This window comes from Cyprinodon tularosa, unplaced genomic scaffold (genome assembly GCF_016077235.1).
Source record: "Cyprinodon tularosa strain WSP-4 unplaced genomic scaffold, ASM1607723v1 ctg308, whole genome shotgun sequence".
Taxonomy (NCBI): Eukaryota; Metazoa; Chordata; class Actinopteri; order Cyprinodontiformes; family Cyprinodontidae; genus Cyprinodon; species Cyprinodon tularosa.
The window spans coordinates 659,602-684,794 of NW_024039017.1; the positions used below are offsets into that span (position 1 = coordinate 659,602).

The window sequence follows — 25,193 nt, forward strand, 5'->3', positions numbered from 1 at the left end:
ATACCCTATAGAATCATTCTATGATCCCTTTAAGGCCTTGATTAAAAAAATAATAATTTAATGAGTTTTAATGATTTTTAATGACCCACAGAAACCCTGATCTATAACTAGCCAGGCTATGAAAGAACAGCATCAGTGACAAAAACACTACGATCAGATCTATCTGAGTGTTTTTCATCACCTGAAATGGATGACATGGTATCAAGGTTCTTTAGCCTTAAAAACCAAAACTGAAGAGTAAGTGAAAACTACGGCTTTAAGGTTATTAATAAATCTGCATACAGCTTAAAAAAAGATTACATTAGTAGAAAATCTCAATTTATATGCACATCATCCTTTTATAGTTTCTAGTTTAGACTTTCATTCAAAAAAGCCCTGATGCACCGACACTATCTAAACTTTCTGCTTCATACTGATGGAAGCAGAGAAAAAGTTATGTTTAGATGAGACAGGATCCCTGTTCCAGTTCAATTAAATAAAGTTATTAGAAGAAGTTTGGTTAGTGATCTATTGGGAGCTGAAAGCAGCTGACTTAAGGCTCAGACTCCCTTGTTAACTCATTAATCTATGAAGTTACAGATTCCCTCTTGTTTAACCTGCACACAAAAACATCTACATATAGAACTTATACTGATGTACAATAGATGTAAAGTGATTAAGAGGAGAATTTTCCAATGAAATAAGAGAGTGAATGAAAATCCTATTTCTCTCAGTACCTGTTATTCATTCAGAGGTCAGGCAGGTGAAATCTGAAGCAGCTTTACTCTCCACTGCTCAAAGACGGTAATGACTGCATAAGGAGTGACCTAAACCTCAGTGTCACTCAGAAATAACAAACAGCTCATCACTTTAAACTCAGTCTGATCTCATCTTCAAAAAAGGATGATTTTTATGCAGGCGGTTCAATAGCTTTCCAATGATAAGTGACTGCATCAGTTGCCATGGCAGCAGGCTGGATGATGATGGAAAGCATCCAACCTGCTGATCTTTCAGGTAAAGGCCCAAACTCTCCTCATTCAGGGGCTTTTAATCTGAATCATCACATCAGCTCAGCTCACCTTCCCTCTGGAGCCAAATCTCTTTATTAGTTTAGAAAACAGCTGCAGACAAACAGAAAGATCAACCTTCTGTTCTCATATTAGTCCAACATGAACTCAGGAATCAAAGAAAATTCAACTTTCTGCGGTTTTTCCTCTAAATCTACCACAGTTTCCCGAAGCTTCCTGCTTTTTTTCTCACTCTTGTCTGACTTTATCCTCAGATTCAGAGATTTTCCAGGGAGAAATCCTCCCGATATTGACCTGAGATGAACCAGCCTCAAAGAGCCCTGCACCGCTAAACAGCATCAGAACGTCTCAAGCTTTGCTTCGTCTCCGCCACCTTCCATTTTCTACTGAAGTTCTTCACTTCATAAATAAGACACCCCAGAAAAAAAAAACACATAGATGTTGCATGAACAAATAGATTGAAGTAGAGCTTAGAGCTCAATCTGTGTTCTTCTAATGCAGCGCAATGATGTCATCACTCACCCAGAAAAAGACAGGAACCAGACGGACGAATGGCTGGAAATTATAAAGTCAACCTGCAGGATAAATGAATGCAAAGGGATGAAGGTTGCATGTGGAAATCAGATGAATGATCAGCTTTTTGTGAATGAAGACAATAGATTCGACAAAAAAGTTGAATATTTTCATCCTTCAAGCAAAACAAGGCTGTGTTAAAACTTCTACTCCCAAACTTCATTTTGGAGCATCACTAGATAGACAGTAAAAAATAGAGAAAACTTCTATTGGGCAGATTTACTGATAGAAAACGTCCTAATTTAATAATATTCATGGGTTTTTCATGTTAGAATAACCTGAAAATCTAACGAACCAGATTAAATTCATAAAATTTAAAATAATCAACATGAAAAAAAAAACCTTGGAAACATTTGAAAGGCCTGGATTTATTTTCTATATTCATATTTTCAGTCCACATGAACTAATGTTAGCATTAAGTATTAATATCACTTGTTCTGTTTGATGTGAAATGATGCTTATGAAATAAATGGAAATAATAATACTTCTCCAGGAAGTCCTCCTCTGCAGGTCAGCAGGTCATGAAGTTTAGCATCTCTGCTGCATCAACAATCTTTGTGTTAACCGCAGAAAGACAAATCATGTAGAACATGAACTTTTTTAATTTGATCACATTTTAATGAAAAAAAAAAAAGACTTTTCTGCATCAAAATCACCTCCTCTGAAGCTAAAATCAAAATTATTTTGCTCTGTAGTTGCAGGAAATGTATGTTTTACCACCAAGATCTAAATCTTTAGCAGAAAATCCTAAAACAAGACAGACACTTTGATTCTTCATTGAATAAGAGAAACAAAAGCTGCTTTACTTACATTAAAGACAGAAGAAGCTCCTCTTCTAATGACCAAGCCAGCCGCAGCAAACAGCATCTTATTGTGATTGTTTATCATTCAGACTGAGCTCACTGACCAAAGTGCAACCCCCACACACCCACAAACACACACAGCTGCAGACGGCAGTTAAACAGCTGGATGCAGCTGGAAGCGGCTTTACATACGTTACTGATCTGCTCCTGAGTGCGTCTGAGTCTCTGCATCTCTGGGGTGTCGGACACCATGCTGAACCCTCGGCCTTTACTCTCCTCAAAGTCCTTCTTGTACTTCACCTGCAGGAAATAAAAACCAAAACAGTTCTGCCTTAGAGGGACATTCAGCTCCAAATACTCTACAGTGTTTTAAAGTATTCACACTGCTTAAACTTCTCTACATACATATAGAAACATTCATCTTGGATTACTCTAACCCCCTTTGCTCTGATACCCTGAATAAAACTGCCTTTTAAAGGCACTGAGTGAACAGAGTCCATCAGTGTTTCATTCAGTCTCAGTCTAAATGCAGGCTTTCCATTTCTGGCATCAGATGTCTGTTAGAGATCTTCAGAGAACAACCAGCTCCATGAGGACAAAGGAACCCATCCAACGGGTCAAGAGGAAAGTTCTAGAGAAATTGAAAGCAATCTCCCAGAGGTTTGATCAATCTATCCTCTGGACACAGTCAGAAGATGGATCTACAAAAAAAGAACGTCCACCTAAACTGACAGGCTGGAGGAGGAGAGCAGTAATGAGAGAATCAGCCTAGAGGACTGTGGTAACTCTGAAGGAGCTGCAGAGATCCACAGAAATCCATTCATATATGTGTTTTATGGGAAAGGTAAAAGAAGAAAGCAATATATTTATGTTGTATTTAGCAGGTTTTATCCAAAGCAACTTACAAAGTAGGCATTAGAGTGAAGGGTCTTTCCTAAGGACCAACACTGGCCGTTCAAACCAACGGCCTCCTGTCTGCAAGCTCGCCAATAAGAATGCTTTGGTGACATTAGACCACATTTTAACTTTTTGTTATTGATGCAGAATACTGAATGCAGCCGTAAAGTAACACTCTGCATCATTATGAACTCTTTATTCCTTTGGTGAAACACAGTGGTGACAGAATGATGCTGCGGGGTTATGACTTTTTCAGTTAGTGGGAAGATACATCCAGATAGATACAGGAAGAACATCTGCTTGAGGCCTCAGAGGAGCAGAAGGTGGAATGGAGGAGGTCAAGCATCTTGAACATTCGGAGAGATATAGAGTGGATGGTTTGGATCAAAGAATATTCCCAGTTAGAATAGCCTAATCCAGGGGTCTTCAACGTATTTTAGGCCAAGGACCCCCAACTGATGGCGAGATGGAGCAGGGACCCCCTAATTATATATATTGTATGAAATTGTATGAAACTGGTCCTATAGTCACTCTATTACAGATGGAGTAATGTAACTAAAGTAATTCCTCCCTGGGATTATTAAAGTATTTCTGATTCCTGGTTGATGGGACAGGTGTTGTGAATGAAACGGTGTCCAGCTTGAAAGAGCTTCTGTGTGTCGCTGAATGTGTGCATTGATGACTGAAAGACATCTTCTGCCTCCATGTATCTGTTTACTACAGTCTGTTAAATTCATGTTAATATGGATTTAAAGACATTTCAATCAGTGGGGAAAAAATGCAGGAGGGAATATAAAAAAAAGTCTAATCCACCAAAACTTTGGTGACCCCATGCAGTTTTTATTTTATTTTTTTCAAACACTGGGGCAGATGGACCACAATGCATTGCAGCTGCAGATGACACAGCTGAGGAACTCATCAGATGGACAATAAAGTGATATTAATATCTGAAGGTTTTAGCTTTGCATGCACCCACACCACAGGATTAATTACACCTCTGAACACAGAGAGCAGCGCTACAATCAGCTCCATTCAGAGCTTTAAATAAACTACGACTCCTACAGCTGAGTAATGCTCTGGAAATGAAAAGGTAGATTATTTATTCCTTTAGAATTCTATAATGGCACTCTGTGTGCAGCAGAGACATTTAGACTAATTATCAACTAAGATTGTTTGCCTCTGCAGGTGAACTAATCGTAAAGTCTGACTTGAATACATACATTCATGCTTTCATTGATAAAAGTTATAAAGATTTTCGTATTGGTATTCTTTTAAAAACGTTGCTAAACTCACCATAGTATGAGTTTAGTTTCCGTTAAACAAAACCAGTTTATGAAAAGCTTTTCTGCAAATGTCTCTTTAGTGATTTACTCTTTTTGGACCTAACTGCCCGCCTCCAAATTGCACCTGGTTCTGAAAGAGGTAAATTAGAGATAGATTAAAAACCAGACATCATATCCATTGTCAAGGTAGCTCATTGATTTTGTTCACTCCAACATTTTTCCCATTTTCTAAATCTAAATCTATCTGTTTAAAATAAAATAAAATGGCTAAATATAAAATAAAGAAAACTAAATATAAAACAATGGCTAAATATAAAATTAAATGGCAAAATAAAGAATAAACTAAACTAAATATAAAATAAACAAAACTAAACCATTTTCTAAATTCAAATCTATCTGTTTAAAATAAAATAAAATGGTAAATATAAAAAAAACAAAAACTAAACCAGTTTGCTTTTAACTTTATTTTTTGCACTCTACCAAAGCTTTCAGATACTTTGTTAGCAGGAATCTGTGACAAGGTCACATGTATGTATAAACCAACAATTGGTACAGTACAGTATTTATTTACATGTGAAGATTGTAGATAGTTTATGCAGCAGCCAGTCAGAAGCATGAGATGTTTTTGGTTTTATCTAAAAACGTAGGAGGCGTTAAGCATCCCTCATTCACCTCAGAGCGTTACAATAACCCAGCTGGAGAGTGGCCAGCATGGTGTGTGGGTGATGACCAACCCACGCGTCACACACTGGGCCCACTTCATGGCCAGGGTACCGGCCCACTCCACCAACCACCCTGCTCTGTTCGGTCCTGGATTTAAAGGTTTCCTGTATTTTCTAAGTTACAAACTTTTCATCAGGATTTTTAGGAATTAATGAGCAAATCTTGTAACTAAAGATTGTGATTAGGCCCTAAAACAATCATTTTAATCCTTTTAAATACAGTTGCAGAAAATATATTTCAGACTAAAGCAACTAGTTTTTGAGTAAACTATTGCAACCTTGAAGCAAAAGACAACTTTTTGTGTCTTTCCCCTAAACGACTATGTTGAACAATCTTTGTTTTTAGATAATTTGAGAGTTATTTAGAGGCGACCATGATGAATCTTCATAGGAGAAAAACTGGCCACCTTAAATACAGTTTCTCATGATTGGATACACCTGGCTATTAAAATCTTATTTAAAGTTACCAAACCAATTTTGTGTTTCAGTAAGTCAGTGAAAAGTAGTTAAGGCTTTTCAAATCAATAAAATGATTAGGGTTCCCACATTTTTGCACCTGTCAAGTTTCCTTTTAATGCGTACTGCCCATTTCCTGTTAGTCCAATAAACCTCAATTCTATACTGAAATATTACTGTCCATCAGTTATTAGATGTATCAAACTGAAATAGCTGCTGCAAACACCCAAATATTTAGAAATAAAAATTATTAAGATTAATAGGGGTGCCCAAACTTTTTCATATGACTGTATATAGGGACTCTATTAACACATGTAACAAACTAAACATGCATGTGAGAAGTAGTTATAGAGCGTCTGTCCGAAGTAAAGATGCGTGTGTCGACTTTTGGCAGAAAACTGACGCAGTGGAAAATCTTCTGAAAGTGGGCAGATTATGAACTGAAATGAGTGAAAAGGGAACAGAGGCTTGAAGAAAAACTCTGAAAAATCTCAAGAACCTTTTAAAGGACCCAAATAGCCTGGATGAAAAGAAATTGCAGCTGCATACATCAAGAGGTTTTATATAAATCAATGCATAGTTTAGTAATGCATGTCTCTGCTGCTGGATTGGCGACCAGCAGACACAGCAGATGGGGGCAGCAGTCCTTTCATTCTCTGGTCCTGCCTGCACTTCAGTTTGACCTTCAGAGAAAATGCTGCAGCTCATCTGGACATAATGCTCCCCCATGCTGTCCATCAGTCATCAGTAACAGCCCATTAAGCCTCAGATAGACTAGCATGAGGCTGTAAACGGAGGAAATATGACTCACACACATGGAGCATGAGAAGCTGCTCTGCTTCCACATCTTCTGCTCCTGCTTTCAGAACAAGGTATCACTTCCTGCTGAGCTCAGATGACAGATTCATAAACTGAAGCACGAAACAATCCAGAAGGAAGCTGATTTCGCAGACCTGCACTGATTAAACTGACATTAATAGAGTCTGTGGGATCATCTGAGCACTCAGGACAGATCCAGGAGGAATCTCACTGTTTGATGCTGAATTTAACCTGTTTAATGTTTAATATCAAATCCAAACACATAAATAAATCAGACTTAGTTTCAGAAGCTTGGTACTGAGAACACATAAAATATCATCAGAGGATCATGTGACATCATTGTGCAGAACTAGGTCCCTGCTAAACATACGTGTGTTTTCCCACACAGTGAGTTAGAAACACCTTCAGGGTTTAATGTAGACAGACATTATAATGAGGTTAGTTAAAAAAATTCAAAATATCTGAGCAACATTCTTAAACTTAAAAGACATTTTTTTACATCTTTGAAACTACTGAGCAAAAATCATCCTGATTTCACCCGGTCATCATTTATTTAAGTGTCATAATTCCTAGATTAAGAGTTGGATAAAAACGCAGTCAAGAACTCAGGATGAGCATGGTGAATTATTTAATATTGGAATAGAAAACTTACAGGTATTGGACAAAACAAACAGGATGTGGAGAAAAGAGAGAGAATCAGAAACAGTAAAGGATGAATCCAGCAACCAGGAAAACACTGAGACAGGGATGGACAATGAAAACAGGGAACCAGGGGAGCTGATCAGAGATGAGGAGCAAAATGAAAGTGGAGCTGATTAACTCAAAGTTCAAAAGAACAAGACAATCTACCATTAAGGGGAAAATACAAAAACTGTTCAAAGAGAAATTAACCCAAATTGTTAGGAATCCAGTTTGTGTGGGTTGTGTTTTTGTGTTTTCCCTCCACCAGCAGGTGGCGCCTGGTTCTCGTTGGCCCTCTCACACACCTGCGGATGGTTGCCTCATTACCTGAGGACTCTTAAGCTGCTGACTATGACTACCTCGACGCCAGAGTGTTTGCCGGTTTTGGGTACTCTAGCCAAGCTGAGATTAGCTGAGTCAAACTGAGTTTTTGTCACCTGAGTCTTAACCTTGTTGTTTTTTGTCTTTGCCTCTTGGCAGGAAATCATTCTGCAAACTGGATGTTTCGGACCTTCTCTCCCTGGAAGGATTGTCTGAGTTTCAAACTGAGCTGGGGATTCAAATTTGAGGTTTGGATCTACTTTTCCCCAAAGGAAAAGTGTGTGGAGCTTCACACTGAGGGAATCACTTCCACAAGAAACCGTTCAAGTACCATTGGAAATCTCCTCTGTTCCTCAAGGAAACTCCTCAACCTGGGTAAACCCTGTCCGCCCTCCAACGAGCAAGTCTATTACTGGAACAACCCTCACCGACTGGATTCAGAGAAAGACACCTTTTCTGGAAAAGTGAGTCCTTTTTGCCTTTATTTCCTTTGCAAATCGAATCTCAAATTTCCCACTGAGCCTGAACTGACCACAGGAACTTCCCCTTCATTTTCTAGTCCCGTTTCACCGGTGTTCAGAGCAGCACTGGACCCATCTCTACCAGTTGTCAATAAACTTGTTAAACCTTCCCCTGGTCTCTCTGTTTGGTTTTCTGCATGTGGGTCAGATCTTTGAGTAAAATCATGACACAAATGAATAAAGAGCAGAACACAAGAATGAACAAAACTCCTAAACACAAAGGAATATAAATGCATATCAGTGTTTCCTTATTAGATTTATATATGTATATATGTGATAAAGTTCATTATTTTCCATAATGTAATGATAAAACTTGAACATTCATATATTTTAGATTCATTGCACACTGTCTTGTCTTTTATATACAGGTGCTGGTCATAAAATTAGAATATCATGAAAAAGTAGATTGATTTCAGTAATTCCATTTAAAAAGTGAAACTTGTATATTATATTCATACATTACATACAAACTCATATATTTCAGATGTTTATTTTGTTTAATTTTGATGATTACAAATGACAACAAATGAAAATCTCAAATTCATCATATCAGAAAATTAGAATATTACTGAAGACCAATAAAAACAAAGGATTTATAGAAATGTTGGCCAACTGAAAAGTATGAACATGAAAAGTATGAGCATGTACAGCACTCAGTATTTAGTTGGGCCTCCTTTGGCCTGTATTACTGCAGCAATGCGGCGTGGCATGGAGTCGATCAGTCTGTGGCACTGCTCAGGTGTTATGATAGCCCAGGTTGCTCTAATAGTGGCTTTTAGCTCTTCTGAATTGTTGGGTCTGGTGTATTGCATCTTCTTCTTCACAATACCCCATAGATTTTCTATGGGGTTAAGGTCAGGAGAGTTTGCTGGCCAATTAAGAACAGGGATACCATGGTCCTTCAACCAGGTACTGGTAGCTTTGGCACTGTGTGCAGGTGCCAAGTCCTGTTGGAAAATGAAATCTGCATCTCCAAAAAGTTGGTCAGCTGCAGGAAGCATGAAGTGCTCTAAAACTTCCTGGTATGTGGCTGCGTTGACCCTGGACCTCAGAAAACACAATGGACCAACACCAGCAGATGACATGGCACCCCAAACCATCACTGACTGTGGAAACTTTACACTGGACTTCAAGCAACGTGGATGAAGTGCCTCTCTTCTTTTCCTCCAGACTCTGGGACCTTGATTTCCAAAGGAAATGCAAAATTTACTTTCATCAGAGAACATGACTTTGGACCACTCACCAGCAGTCCAGTCCTGTTTCTCTTTAGCCCAGGCAAGACGCTTCTGACGCTGTCTGTGGTTCAAGAGTGGCTTGACACAAGGAATGCGACAGCAGAAACCCATGTCTTTCATACGTCTGTGTGTGGTGGTTCTTGAAGCACTCACTCCAGCTGCAGTCCACTCTTTGTGAATCTCCCCCACATTTTTGAATGGGTTTTGTTTCACAATCCTCTCCAGGGTGCGGTTATCTCTCTTGCTTGTACACTTTTTTCGACCACATCTTTTCCTTCCCTTCGCCTCTCTATTAATGTGCTTGGACACTGAGCTCTGTGAACAGCCAGCCTCTTTAGCGATGACCTTTTGTGTCTTGCCCTCCTTGTGCAAGGTGTCGATGGTCGTCTTTTGGACAACTGTCAAGTCAGCAGTCTTCCCCATGATTGTGTAGCCTATAGAACTAGACTGAAAGACCATTTAAAGGCTTTTGCAGGTGGTTTGAGTTAATTAGCTGATTAGAGTGTGGCACCAGGGGCCATCAATTTTGAACCTTTTCACAATATTCAAATTTTCTGATATGATGAATTTGAGATTTTCATTTGTTGTCATTTGTAATCATCAAAATTAAACAAAATAAACATCTGAAATATATGAGTTTGTATGTAATGTATGAATATAATATACAAGTTTCACTTTTTAAATGGAATTACTGAAATCAATCTACTTTTTCATGATATTCTAATTTTATGACCAGCACCTGTATATATATTAGGGGTGGAACGGTTCACAAAATCCACGGTTCGGTTCGATTCGATACATGTTGATTGTTAAACCAAAATCCCATAAAAATTTATTAAATTAATGAAAAAATCCCCCATGAAATAATGGATTGTAATTATTTTAAATGATCCGCAGAAACCCTGGATCATTTCCGTATGTTTTGCTGCTTTGAATTTAATGATCTCGCGCATGCTCTCTACCATCTCCAAGGAACTCAGAGGGGAGCGGACGAAGCCACAGTGGAGGCTGTAGGCTTTGCTTTGAGCAGCCGGTCTGGAGCGCAGCGGGGTGGAGCGGGGGTTGCTGACGTATGAGGGATTTCGGGGTTAGCATGACATGTTGCTGTTAGCATAAACAAAACGTGTTGCACAATGCTTGCACACTGTTGCACTTTTATCCACAACTTTCTTCCCGCCGTCATCGTAGGTCACTCTAAATGCAAAGCGCTCCCATACAGCAGACCTATAAAGTGCTGTTGGCGCGTCTTCCAACTCCAGTTCTTTCCCACTCGCCATACCCACACAATTCTCCACAACAACTGATTTTTTTCCCTGCTACACCCGGCTGAGCTGTTTCGCTTCTTCTTCTTCTTGTTTACTACTGGTGGTTGGCTTTGGTCGCAGTACCGCCACCTTCTGCTATGGAGTGTAATCGCTTCCTCTATGAGAAAAAGGAGCAGTGCATGAACCGAACGAAACACATGCGAACCGAACCGAGACAGTCGAACCGAACGATTCTGACGGTTTTCATAAATCGTCCCATCCCTAATATATATATATATATATATATATATATATATATATATATATATATAAATAAATGAGCATTTTCTATATGAGTCTTTTATGCTTAATATCTCTGCTGTTTGGTTTCCCATTCAAGTAAGAATGACCTGACTGTGTAAATGTGTTGTGTGTAAATGCTGATAGATGATCTTTACAGAGCAGGACAGACACACAGATCCCATGACAAACAGCGTGTCCCATTCTGCAGACTGCTGAGTGGACAGCTGTCCTTTTGTGCTGCAGCCTGCTGACCGACTCTCACAGCGGCACAAACATAGGATGACGGCATATGGCACAGAAGTAAGGCCGCTTTCTCCTGCAGCCCGTGTCGCCTGCTTTCAGTCTGTGTGTCAGTAAGTCAGAGCGGTGACTCAGAGCCATCGCAGCACCTTTGTTTTCATCCCTGAGGAGCCGTGGGGCGCTGACGGCAGCCAGAATTAAAGCATATTACTTTGACAGGTGCTATGAGCTGCCACTGATGAGAGCAGTTCATCTCTGTGTCAAATTCAGATATCTTCTGTTATCTTAAGGATGTGACCTGTGTCAGGAGCACACCTCTCCACTCCTTTAACTGAATCAAAAAGCAGGCTTCCTTCTTAAATAAGTATTCAATTGATGCTTTTCAAATAGTAAGTGTATATTTTGTTTAGAAGTGTAGCTCTGAGGATCATTAATGAGCTGTTAGTATCTAACCTGCAAACAAGGGTTTTTCGTTTCGGCTCCCTTCGTCTAAAACAGGGATGATGGTTTTTGTCTGAACTGATGAACTGGAAACTTTTCAGCAACTTTTCACTCCCTTCAACATCTTCAACCAAAAACAATCACAACTGTTAAATGGAGCTTAGGCAGAAGTTCAACTATACAATTATAGTTCAAAACTTGTACCTAAAGTACATGAACAATGTATTCTCTACATATTATAACCTAAAAGTATATTTGCAATACATCATCATAAGTTTTTGAAATGGAGCCTAGGCGAAAGTTCTGCTGAATAAACTGATTGCTTTCCTTCATCCGCCTCCGTCAAGCCAATCAGCTTTGAACCACGCCTCCATGAAAGCCAATCAGCATCCAGAGTTCATCTAAAAAGTCCTCTGATCCACAACTCATCTACTACCTAGTGCGCAGGCAGTGGTTGCTCTGTGTCTGACTTCATACAGATGACCCTGTTTCAACCCACCTCCACCCCCTCCTCCACCATCATAGCTAAAGCTTCATCAGAGTGTAATTCCTCCTGGACTCTTACTGCGTTCCCTGTCTCATCTTAACCGGTCCGGCAGAAGACCGCCATGTTGAGCCTGGTTCTGGGAGAGGTTTCTTCCCAACGTGGGGAGTTTTTCCTCTCCACTGTCGCTTCATGCTTGCTCATCATGGACAGGTTCTCTCAACCTGTGTTATCCAGACTGGACAATCGTCTTTCAGGTCCATAAATGAAGCTCTAGTATCAGTTCACACAGTCCACTGGATCTCCCATAAAGCTCAGCAGACCGTCTCTCTAACCAGCAGTCTACAGACTGACCAACTTCATCTATCTCCACTCCACCACCAGTTTCAGGCCTGGGGGGGTTCTTTGCTGATACATCAGCTGGTCGATATCTTTGGTTGATATTAGAGTTTGTTTTTTTTCCCTGTATCTGCATTCGTCTATACATCCACACATTGACCTATTTTGTTTTATTATTTTTTTTATTTGTATCTTTTTTTTATTTGGTCATATTTATTGTGTATCTTGTTTGACTTTTTAGCAGAAATACAGCTGTAACTTATCAATAACTTACATAAAAATAGAAAAACAAACATAAAAAGTGACATTCATGGCCATAACAAACTTCTGGTGTGACTGGTGACTATAAAGTAAACTGGTGTTTTAAATTTCACACAATCGTTTTTTTTAAGTTATCATCCAAATGTTTTTAAGTAACTACCAGAATCTTGTAATAAAATTGAATGTTTTATTACAACTCTTATGGCTTTTATTGGTTTTAACCTTTTATTCTGAGACATTATATTTTCTAAGACACTGTAAGATGGCTGGGATTAAAGTGAGCGGGTCTTTTTATGCTTTTCTATCTTGTTGGTACCTCAGAATACCGGTGTGACCTAACCACCACCTGCAGAGTGTGCTGCATCAATGCATTGATTTATGGCATCCATTAATACCAACGAGATGCTTGGATGCATCATGTTGTTTAGGTTTATATTAATTAATTCTGAATTTGTAGCCTGTTGGATCACAGATGACCTCTTGTAATTTTGGGACAATACGATGAAGGACAAGAAGTGGAAAACTTGATGACATCATCAGTAATGATCAGAGGTGACCCCTACAGGTCAGATAATGTATCTGCAGTGAATCTGCTCACCTGGCTCTGCAGCTCACTCTGCTGTCTCAGTCTCAGGTTCTCCGGCGTGTCGGTGACGATGGTGAATGACGTCTTGGGGTAATGTCTGAAAAAGAAAATCAAAGAAGCAGTTTTAAGTTAGTTTGTCTACATAGAGCAGTTAAGTGAAAACAGAACAAGCAGCAAAAGGCAGCTTTTCTGCAGACATACTATAGATCATTTATTATGTGACTGTTTGCACGACTCGTCTTTTGTAAACTTTAGTAATTAAAGTGGTATGATATAAGAAAACGTCAGAGCTGCATCCCTGCTGACAAAGCAACCTTAAACACTCGATGGGCCTCCAGAGTGATGGCATCAACAGAAACAAAGCCACTAAAAGCCTCAACGTGAGAACAGAAACTGATCCTCAGATTGTGGCTGATGTCTTCATTCAAACATCAGCTCCTCTCCGTTTGATATAGATCTATACAAAAGGAAGTGGCTAGAAACACTTTAAAACATCTGTCTACATGAATCATCTGTTGCTGGCAGCTGGAGTTTATGAAGAGAACAAGGTGGCTCCTTCAGGAATCGGCTGCTTATTAAGAACTAGATGTTCAAATTAGATGGAATTTCACAAGAATTAAGTCATAAGGTTTGTAAAAATTTTGTATATTAATAAAGCTTAGCAGTATTTCAACAGCATGAATGCACAAAAAGTATGTTTAATAGTCTGGATATGATTTAATTTTAACAGAAGTAACTCATGTTTTAAAGGTACATTCTATTTTACTCCCTTCATTTACATATGTGTCCTTATTGGTGCATTATTACTTCCTAATGATCAGATACATTTTCATAAGCAAACAACTTTATATTAGTTTATGCATAAGGCTGGGCGCCCGCTTGCAAAGCACAATGACAGTTTGCAATGTTGAAGGTAAAGATGCCAATAAGGGACAAAATAGTAACGTTCAGAGCAACAGGATGTTCCGCCTCGCTGGCTATCAGTGTGATTGAGAGGTGGTGGTCATTAGCAGATGCTAACCCAACAACTAAAAGTCTGCACTACTTTAGCACAATGCAGAACCATGTACATGCAGCAGCAGCACAGGAAATAGTTCCTGCATCCCCAATAAAGTAAAGAAGAGAACTTAAAAGACAAAAAAACTACGGACATAAGAAAACCAGGATAAACATTAGGCAAGCCCTTTGCAGTCAGAGACTTAAACAACTTTTATTGTCATTTAGTTCTTTCATGTAGCACAGCTTTCCAGACAGTAAATGAACATTTCCATTGCTTAAAAAGCAGCAGTGATCAAATGTAAACAGTGTGGGAGCAATAATATATTTGGTGCAGATATGCAGAATGTTTGACAAACACGCAGTGTTTTCCATGCCTAATTATTAGCGTTCTAATCAGCGTATTTTGTGTATTTGTCTGGAGCTGTAGCAAGCTGCTGCCTTCAGGCGCGGCCATCTTGGATCCAACTGGAAGGAGCTAATAAGGAGAAAGATTTTAATAGGAATGCTGATCATTTCTTTTAAAATAGCCTAGAAAAGTTTTTCAATATTTGTAGTTTTTCTCAACATTCTCCCTGTTTGTGTTTTTTATCAGTAGCTGCATTTCCATTACAGATGTGCAGAACTATGTCAATATTCTGCCTATATTGAAATGCTAATTTTTTGGAATCACTGTTTTTCCATTGAATAACAAATACACATGATTATGTTTGTTAATGCGATAACACAACATGGCGAATGTGGAAAAAGGACATAAATCCATATTTTCTTTTATTTTTTCCAAGGCAATAAGATCCAGCTGCAGATCACATGACTCATTTGATGCAAAAAAAAAAAAAATGTGTTTCGATTGCCGCTTTGCAAATATAAGAATTTAAATAAGACAAAAAAAAAAACCTAATTGAAGCATAAAAACTTTTATAGAAAATTTCAGTGTTTTTGTTTAGCACATTTAACTTCACAATATTTTTTTTTTGCATTTTTATGATTAATTGTAGTTCCCTTCTCTGCCCGTCTTTTAAAAGCCCCATCTGACGTTTCTTTATATTACCTAAATGGACCAAGATACACTATATTGCCAAAAGTATTTGCTCACCCATCCAAATTATTGGAATCAGGTGTTCCAATCACTTCCATGGCCACAGGTGTATAAATTCAAGCACCTAGGCATGCAGACTGTTTTTACAAACATTTGTGAAAGAATGGGTCGCTCTCAGGAGCTCAGTGAATTCCAGCGTGGAACTGTGATAGGATGCCACCTGTGCAACAAATCCAGTCGTGAAATTTCCTCGCTCCTAAATATTCCACAGTCAACTGTCAGCTGTATTATAAGAAAATGGAAGTGTTTGGGAACGACAGCAACTCAGCCACGAAGAGGTAGGCCACGTAAACTGACGGAGCGGGGTCAGCGGATGCTGACGCGCATAGTGCGAAGAGGTCGCCAACTTTCTGCAGAGTCAATCACTACAGACCTCCAAACTTCATGTGGCCTTCAGATTAGCTCAAGAACAGTGCGCAGAGAGCTTCATGGAATGGGTTTCCATGGTCGAGCAGCTGCATCCAAGCCATACATCACCAAGTGCAATGCAAAGCGTCGGATGCGGTGGTGTAAAGCACGCCGCCACTGGACTCTAGAGCAGTGGAGACGCGTTCTCTGGAGTGACGAATCGCGCTTCTCCATCTGGCAATCTGATGGACGGGTCTGGGTTTGGCGGTTGCCAGGAGAACGGTACTTGTCTGACTGCATTTGCCAAGTGTAAAGTTTGGTGGAGGGGGGATTATGGTGTGGGGTTGTTTTTCAGGAGCTGGGCTTGGCCCCTTAGTTCCAGTGAAAGGAACTCTGAATGCTTCAGCATACCAAGACATTTTGGACAATTCCATGCTCCCAACTTTGTGGGAACAGTTTGGAGCTGGCCCCTTCCTCTTCCAACATGACTGTGCACCAGTGCACAAAGCAAGGTCCATAAAGACATGGATGACAGAGTCTGGTGTGGATGAACTTGACTGGCCTGCACAGAGTCCTGACCTCAACCCGATAGAACACCTTTGGGATGAATTAGAGCGGAGACTGAGAGCCAGGCCTTCTCGTCCAACATCAGTGTGCGACCTCACAAATGCGCTTCTGGAAGAATGGTCAAAAATTCCCATAAACACACTCCTAAACCTTGTGGACAGCCTTCCCAGAAGAGTTGAAGCTGTTCTAGCTGCAAAGGGTGGACCGACGTCATATTGAACCCTATGGATTAGGAACGGGATGTCACTTAAGCTCATATGTGAGTCAAGGCAGGTGAGCAAATACTTTTGGCAATATAGTGTAGCTCTGATTTCCCTCTGGCTTGTTCTTAATTATATTCACGTCTAGGATCCATGGATTGGAGAGTCTGATCTGTTTAATAAAGACTGATTCATAAATGAAATATTACATCATTACAGCCCAGGAACTTTTCAGTGGAGATCCATAAAGTTTCAGGAACATTGAGCATTCAGGCAGAGATGCTTCTGAATCAAGTTGACCAGCAGTAAAGTTTTACTTCATTATTTTTTATCGATATTTTTTCCTGTATTATGGGCTTTTGTTCTTGCTATATATATATATATCTATATAGATATATATCTATAAATATATCTATATATATCGATTAATGTTTCTGATGTTTTAAATATTGATTGAGGAAGTAAAACAGGAAGAGCTTGAAATCCAAATGTAAAATATAGATTTTTACTGATTTTACCCCCCAAAAAAGGAAGAATGCCCTATTTGTCCAGGACTTTTTAATCTCTGTTAATAATTTTTAATAAAGCCAAAATACAAAAAGCTATGTGTAGATGTTCTAAAGGAAACATTATCTAATTCACTGGGCCAATCCTCAACAGCTCTTACGGCTTTTATTGGTTTTAACCTTTTATCCTGAGACACAGCATTATATTTATTAAGACACTGTGAAATGGCTGGGCTTAAAGTGAGCGGGTCTTTTTATGCTTTTCTATCTTGTTGGTACCTCAGCATACCGGTGTGACCTAAAGCTGTTTTGGTTGAGTATTTGTGTGCTAGTGAACCTGAAACAGAGCAGTGAAAAAAGTAAGTCAGAACTAAGAAATAACATGGGCCAAAAATACTGAGCGACAACAACAAATTCTGCATTTTGCTTCTCTCTGCTGCAGCTATTTTCTGTCACATTATGAGTGTGTTTGTTTGGGGGTTTGCAGCATTCATATGCATGCATGTTTTGACCTAATAGGTGCTTTCCTTGCTTGCTGCACATTTGCAAACATCGACCCCTGAAAAACAGACTATGAGCCTAGATAAAATGAGGCAGGGGTCAAATATGGAAAAGGATGCTGTGGAGGAATAAAATCTGATGGAGAGTCACTGCTATTTAACAAGAAACAACAATCCAATAGATCAAACAGACAAAAATCAAAATGCACAAAGAACAGAATGAAAGAATAAATCAAGAATTAAACAAAACAGAACTAAGAAACTAAAAACAAAAAGAACAAACTAAAAAAACGGGGAAAAAAAATTATAAAATAAGAAACTGAAAAAGAGCAAACTAAGAAAATAAACACAAAAGAACAAACTGAGTTACTAAAAAATAAAATAATACTCTAAGAAACTAAAAAAAAATAATGAACTAAAACAGATTAAACTAAGAAAGTAAAAACTAAAAAAATAAAATAAGAAACTACAAAAAAGAACAAACTAAGAAATAAAAAAGAATAAGAAACTAAAAAAAACAAAAAGAATGAACTAAGAAACTAAACACAATTTAATAAATGAAGAAACTAAACACAACAAGAATAAACTTATTAGATACCTTAGAGAACAACAGAAAATAGAGACCATTAGAAACCTAAACACAAAGAGAAGCTGACAGGTTTATGTTGAGAAATGCATCCTAGCATCACTGCACAGCTCTGGTGTCCTGCTTCTGCCTCCCATGAACAAAATACTAGATGTTACATCAGTAAATAAAGAGGATAAAATGCTGCTGAAGGAGAAATGAAGGCAAAGTCAAGATGAGGGGAGCATCTTCAGGGCTGGATTGACACTTTAAGCAGGGGAAGGTTTTTCTAAACTGCTGTAGCTGCTGTGGTGATGAGCAGCTCCTGAGGCAGCATCCTCTCCATCTGAGCTGATTCACAGGGAATCATCAATCCCAGCAGTTTGAACTCTCCACTCAAGCATCCTTCAGTCCTGTTCTCCTCCCACATGTCAGCCCCCACTCTCTACTCACCCACACACACTCTCTGCTCTCATACACTATGATCCACCTACTGTGTAACTGCTCAACCACCAAGCTTTGTTTTATCTGCTTTCTAAAGCTTTTTTTTAAAGCCGTCTAATAAAAAGAGCGTAAACAGAAAAGCCTTTCCTTCATTTGGTTCTCTTGGAGTAAATCCTCTCATCCTTTCTTCTAACTAGGGCTCAATTTAATCGATTTTGAATTGATTCCTTTACATTTTTGCAAAATCGATGTCTAGGAAATGAGATCGATTCGTGTTATAGTGACGTGCGTGACGTTCACATTCAAATGAGCAGGAAAGATGCTCTCGAGATGACTTCAACTTTTTCAGTTTTACAAACAAGTTTGCACTTTTGAGACAGTTTTGTTCATATCTCAAGTCCGATTTACAAGTTTGTACTTTGTGTTTAATATGACAGGAAAAAAAAATACATGAGTATTTTGAAACACAGTTGAACCACTTTCATTATTGTAAAAACAGATCGAATCAGTATTAATCGATTTAGAAGTTTATGAATCAAAATCGAATCAATTCAGGACTTTGGCGAAAATACCCAGCCCTACTTTAAACTAGTTCATTCCTTCACCACATTCTCCAGGTTAACACTTCAGCCTGCGAGCTTCTGCAGTCCTTCTCAACCTCAGCAGTCAAACAAACAAAGATCAAATTCACAGCATTTCATCAATTAGAAACATCTGTTCATTAACTGCTCTAAATGTATGTTTGCTATCAGAGCATCAAACGATATTAACACCATATCCTAATGTATTAGTGAGAGATCGTGGCTGTGGGCCATCGAGGACAAAACATTTTTATGATCTTAGCGTGTTCTGTCTGCTAAATGCTTAACCCTTTAAGTTTATCAACTTAAACTGTTATTCTTAAATTAAAAAAAAAAACAATTTAGGTGGAGATTTTTGTTAAGGTTAGACGTTGACATTTTCATTTACTGTCTCAATGATAAATTTGTCTTAATTGAATAAATTATACTTATTACTGCTGACATAAGTGGAGTTTCTCTATTTTCTGCATCATATTATACATCAAGCATCATCGTGGAAATGATTTCATTCACCAACCCTACAACGGCTGATGCAAATATTAATATAAATATATATAAATAATTTTCTTACAAGAAAGACCAGATTCTTGCCTAATTTTGATGTATTTTCTTTTTTTTTGTTGTAAATTTTCTCCTTAAAATGTATAGTTTTTTTTTTCCCAAATTGCTTTTAGCTCATGTGACCGAATTGCACAAAACTAATGTTAAATCATTTAAGAAGACTGGACAGATGATGCAGACTTGTTTTCATTCATCTTTAATATATTTACAGTGTTTTATTTTTTTAAAACACACTAAAAAAACATGGTTTTCATTTTACCATTATGAAAAATTAATGTAAGTTAATGTCAGTCTAAGTAAACCACTGTCCAGTGTGGAGCTGCTGAAGTCAGTTTTCTTAAATAACATAACATCTTCAGCCTGCGTGAAAAAAAATCAGATGCAGTAACCTCTTTTTAACCTGAGGAGGGCGCCAAACAGATGGTTTTAGACACAAAAGCAAGACTTCAACAAATGTGCAGTGTATTGTAAAAATAATGTCTGGGATATGCGGGCGGCACCATGAGACATTTATTTATAGAGTTTATAAGCGAAATAAAAGCTGATTTAGGGGTGAGTTGCCCTTTAATAGAGGACATTGTGGGGCAGCGAAAGGAAGACATTAGCAGCTGTTCATTCCTGTTTCACACCTTTCCTGATGGCAGCAGAAGCTGATGACTTGGAGTCGGACTAATTCATCATCCAGGTCGTCAAGGTGATCAGTTAGCTTCAAGGTAGCGAGGATTCAGGGGTGAATGGCACCAGCCCAGAGTACCTCAGGTCTCTGGATGTTCCCGGGCTGTAGTGGCTGACGCCCCTCTTCATTTAGCCGGGGGGTCAGGGACAGGAATACCGGCAGACCCAGCTGGTTGTCTCCCTTCATAAAAGGAGGATAACTGGAACTTAACTGGGACAGGCCATCCCAGAGAGCTGCAGAGGAAAGAGCAGCTGATAGGCAGACCTCAGCTCTAGGGGGAGCCGTATCATTTGTCTTCCAGCACTGGGACACTAACACAGCTCCACACCTTCTACTGGGTGCTGGAGATTTGCAGACTTGGAGAAGGCAGGAGCAGAGAGTCCAGGGCCTTTTGCCAAAGAGTTAATGATCCCCTGACTTAAAAACGACCAGATTCATGTAAAATGATTAAGTTCAGGTTGAAAAACCTTCAGACAAACCAACCGCAGCTTTAAGTTTCCCTCCACCTGCTCCCCTTGCTACGGACAACACTGTGTGCTTTGTTCGTTTGGAGCAACCCAATCCTTTAGACAAAGCCCATCTCTGTGGGCTATTTCTCAAACACACATTAACTGTATGCAAGTAGAGAAAAAGGTAGCAGCAGTTTAAAGGCACAGACAGACGTTTTATTACAGAGGGGTTCTGTGGAGTCATTCTCCATGTCAGTATCTCATCAGCAGTGGTTTAATCCCTCTCAATGTTAGTTGTGTAAATAACAATAGAGGAAAAAAATGTATTTTAGTTTGTTTAGAGAGTATTATTCTTCAAATAAACAATAACTATCTCATGGAAAGGTAATAGGTTTTAAGAAATGTTTTAAATAGTTACTGAACTGCATCCCTTCTGCCCCTAGTAGTTAGCAGTAGACTGATCTGCACTATTGAGTTGTAAAGATGATCTTCTTGATAAGAGCAAAGACATTTGGTGAACTTTAACCTGTAAAGCGTCTTTAATGAAAACTGGTGGGTTCGCAAAAGTGTGTTTAACATCCTACAAATCCTGTTTTAAAATCAGTTTTTTCCCATTATCTTCTGCAGGCCAGTTAGTTATACGTCAGCCTGTACACCTAAATTCGGCCAACCATATATCAATGATCATCTGTCAATCACATTTTTTCGGTCATAGCATCTTGATTCACATGTCCCAGCTAATATACACAACGGTTAAAATAAGAAATAGGAATCATTCCTTTCCCATTGAGTTCCATCCCAGTGTTCACGGGGATGGACGTCTGTGTCTTCAGCAGGCGTAGAGCTAACAGAACTGTCAGCGTTGCGAGGCAAGGGCTCAAACATGTACGGCTGGAAGCCTTCTACACCAAACCAAGCTTCTGCCGCCCTGGCGTCCTCTTCCACAACATCTTCATCCCGCTTTCCTCCTCTAAATAAAAAATGGATGACGGAGGAGACTCATCCATGACCTCAGACACTAAACTCTCCTCCTCTTGCATGTTTCCTCTGTCCATAGCGTTCCTTGACAGCGTCGTTTCTAAGTCACCAATTTAGTGCTACTTGGTCCCAATGGAATTTCCCATTGGGAACCTGCTAGCACTAAGCTGCTAACTGGTTAGCAACATGCTTCCGAGACACCGGCCACAATCAAACATGCCTGCGAATCTTCTGCCACAAGAATCCCGCCCCCTTGATAATCGACAAGTCACATTCACTTTATCACTTTTTCACTTTGTGTAAAGTCGGGCACCACTAGGGAGAATAAAACGGTTGGAACAGCCGCTTCCCTATGACTGTCCTGATACGTCTGGTGGAATTCTGTGGTGCTTCTTAATTTACAGCCTCATATTGTCACTATTAGGCTGCCGGCTATCATTACAAACAAAGAACAGCATCTGATTTAATTTATGCTCTTCAGGCATTTAATAATATTTTTTGGTGATTTTGGTGGGGCCTTTTTTGCAACCTTTTTTTCACAGACAGCTGGATTAGAAAATATTAAACTAGGATCATAATTTAATCTAGATCAGTCATAAAATCAGCTCCAGGTGGATTTAAGATGCAGAAAACTCATGAAAGACCAGCCAGGGTCCTATCCATCCTTTGCACCATATATATTTGTCTTGAAATGCTCAGAACTTCCATATTATTGCGTTTTGCAACATGTTTTTTTCTCCCACACTGTTTATATTCAATCAGTGCTGCAGTTTATGAAAGGAAATGTTCATTTCACTGTTAAGCTGCTGCTCATTCACTGTCTGCAAGCTGCACAAAATAACAATAAAAGTTGTCTAATTCTTAGTCCTCTCCATCCATGCAGGGTGAGGGGACTCTCTTTATTGGTGAATGGGTGACAGATGGGAACACCTTAGAACAGTCATACACTGTATGATATTTTCTATCGTTGCACGCAAACCCTGCCGTTTTGTCCTGGCCCTAAAAAGCTACTAGAAAGAAAAGGTTACAATGTATTTGGACAAAGACATGGCTGAGCAAACGTGGCTACTACAGTCTGTCAATTTTACATAAAGAACTCCATTTCACTCCCACCCCTGCCATGCTTCAGTGTTTTCATCTGAGAGGAAGAAGAAGAATCCTTGTTTGCACACTGAGCGATTTGCCCATGACGGCTGACTGAATCTCAGACATGTTTGATTTTCTCCCAACCTTACGATTCCTGGTCATGAGAGGCTAATCGCCCCTAGTACCCCCCTGTACACTACTAGACACACGATCAGGCAAAAAGTCGACCCAAAAGAAAAAAGTCTTGCACGACTTGAGAATCGGCCCGAAAAGGGTAAAAAAAAAAACGTAGAGTGTACGCCCGGCTTTAGACAGGTCACCAGTCTAAGGTGCATAATCAAACCTGAAACTCTCAAAAAGTTTCTTTTTTTTTCACAGGTCAAAGTTTTCAAAATATAAATTAGAACTTCAAGTAATTTTCCTTTTGGTTAAACAGATAAGTTAAATGCATGGTATATCTGTAGCTTTAAATGGGTCAAATGTGTATAAAGAAGCATGTTTTTATTTTCTATTTTTCTAAAAGGTATCACAGAATGATTTTAGGGTATTTGGTGCTGGCATTTTCTGTTCTATGAGCCCTAATGCAAGCCTGGTTAAAAACCCTAGAATGAAACGGCAGGTTTACTTCCTTTTATGGTATGCTCATAAATATTTAGATGAGCTGTGCTCTGATTGGTTTGTTTACAACGAGTGAAGCTGCTGAGAAAAGACGCATCATAGCAACAAGCACTCACTCACTGAAACATCAAATTGTTGATATGGTAGAGTGACCAGACGTCCTCTTTTTCCCAGACATGTCCTACTTTTATGCCTGCCTCCGCACCGTGCTCCATACATACACACTTCAATGGTAACTAGGTGACTGTCAGAGAGTAAACTGAAACTTATTGCCTTATTTTTCTGACAAATCCAATCAGTCCAATCTAACAACCAGTCGCCTGGAACACTTGTTGAACAGAGCATTGCTTAGGACAGTCACACCGCATAGGTTTCACCAGCAACCTCCTTCCCACACCCCACTCTCTCTTGTCATGACAGCGCAATCAAATTTGTTCTAATCCACACATGATGTACAAATATTGTACAGCCTGGATGCTCTCACAGGCATTAAAAAAACATCTCGCAAAGTCCAAAATCAGGGATAATTTTTCCGACTGGCGGGCATCTGTGAACAACTATCTATATCAGGGAGACTCCCGGAACTTCCGGGAGACATGGGATGTCTGTTACCGGCCCCCAGCCCCCCTCCTCCGGCTTAGGATGGGCGGCTCATGGCTCTCTGCTGAGGTCCGGTCCACTCAGCGGCCCAGCAGTCAGCACTTTTATACCCGCCCCCCCAGGGCATGACAAAAGTACAGGCCAGAACAAAATAAGGCAACATCCCCGGGTTTACGTCAACACGGTGCTTCGTTTGGATTCAGCCGTTTTATGGAGGAAGTTTAGAATTGTGAGATTTGCAAAGAAAGGAGGTGTTGATGGGGTTTGAACTTCTCTGTACGTCCATTTCACCCACTGAACTATCGTTATTCATTTATGACAATGGAAACTTGGTTTTGCATTCTATGACCACTTAAAACATCTATTCTGGTTAATAATGACCTAAAGTGTCACACAATATTTCAGGTAAGTAATCTGCAACATTTTTTAATATCCTTTCAGTCACAGCTTCCCTAAAATGACCAACTAGAGTTGGTTATAAAAGAGAAAACACTTTGATTAAGCTGCCACCTCGAGAAACTGGCAGGCAGCAACTTAAGATGATTACGGGGAGAAAGTTTTTCCTGCAGAAACCTCAGCTGGAGGGCAGAGATAATGTTCAGGGGATAAGAAGTGAACCTAGGTGGAATACATAAAAAACCTTTAGAGGGGTAACAGTTTCCCTTTTACTGTGTCAGAGCTGCTCCTTCGTCTATGAAATGAGCTAATTATACCAACAGGAACCGACACACACACTGTTCTTTAAACGGCTTCCAATAATACCCTCGGACACTTCCTGCCTTTCTGCAAGGCTCAGTGAGGACATCAGATTTACAATGCTCCACTGACCCGCTGATGCAGAGCAGTGGGTGTGTTGTGGATACCCATTTAGATCAACCATTGTCTGGAACGTTGTGGTGGCATTTTCCAAACAACTACAGTCTCCTGTCTCAATGCAGCGCTGACGCACAACAGTCCGACACAAAGCCAGTGTGTGAGGTCCAAATAAAGCACGCTTCAACCAAAATAATGCACTGTTTTTATTTTTCTAACCTTTTTCTGCTCCTTTAGGCAAGGCAAGGCAAGGCAAGTTTATTTGTATAGCACATTTCATGTACAGAACAATTCAAAGTGCTTTACATAAAACATTATAAACAAAAGGGAAAGAAAACAATTAAAAACAATTAAAAGAGAGAATACAGAGACGGGCAAATTTTAACTTTT

At 39.4% G+C, this 25,193-nt stretch overlaps 1 protein-coding gene across 2 annotated transcripts in view; it reads right to left on the bottom strand.

Annotated features, from left to right (window-relative positions):
* nebl (nebulette) overlaps positions 1-25,193 on the bottom strand; it is a 170,978-nt gene that overhangs the window by 115,448 nt on the left and 30,337 nt on the right. For both annotated transcript variants that reach the window (XM_038292112.1, XM_038292113.1), the window contains exons 3-4: positions 13,229-13,313; positions 2,576-2,683 (exon numbers count right to left, since the gene is read on the bottom strand). In XM_038292112.1, coding sequence (XP_038148040.1) covers positions 2,576-2,683; positions 13,229-13,313 — 193 coding nt within the window. The remainder of the gene's footprint in view (positions 1-2,575; positions 2,684-13,228; positions 13,314-25,193) is intronic.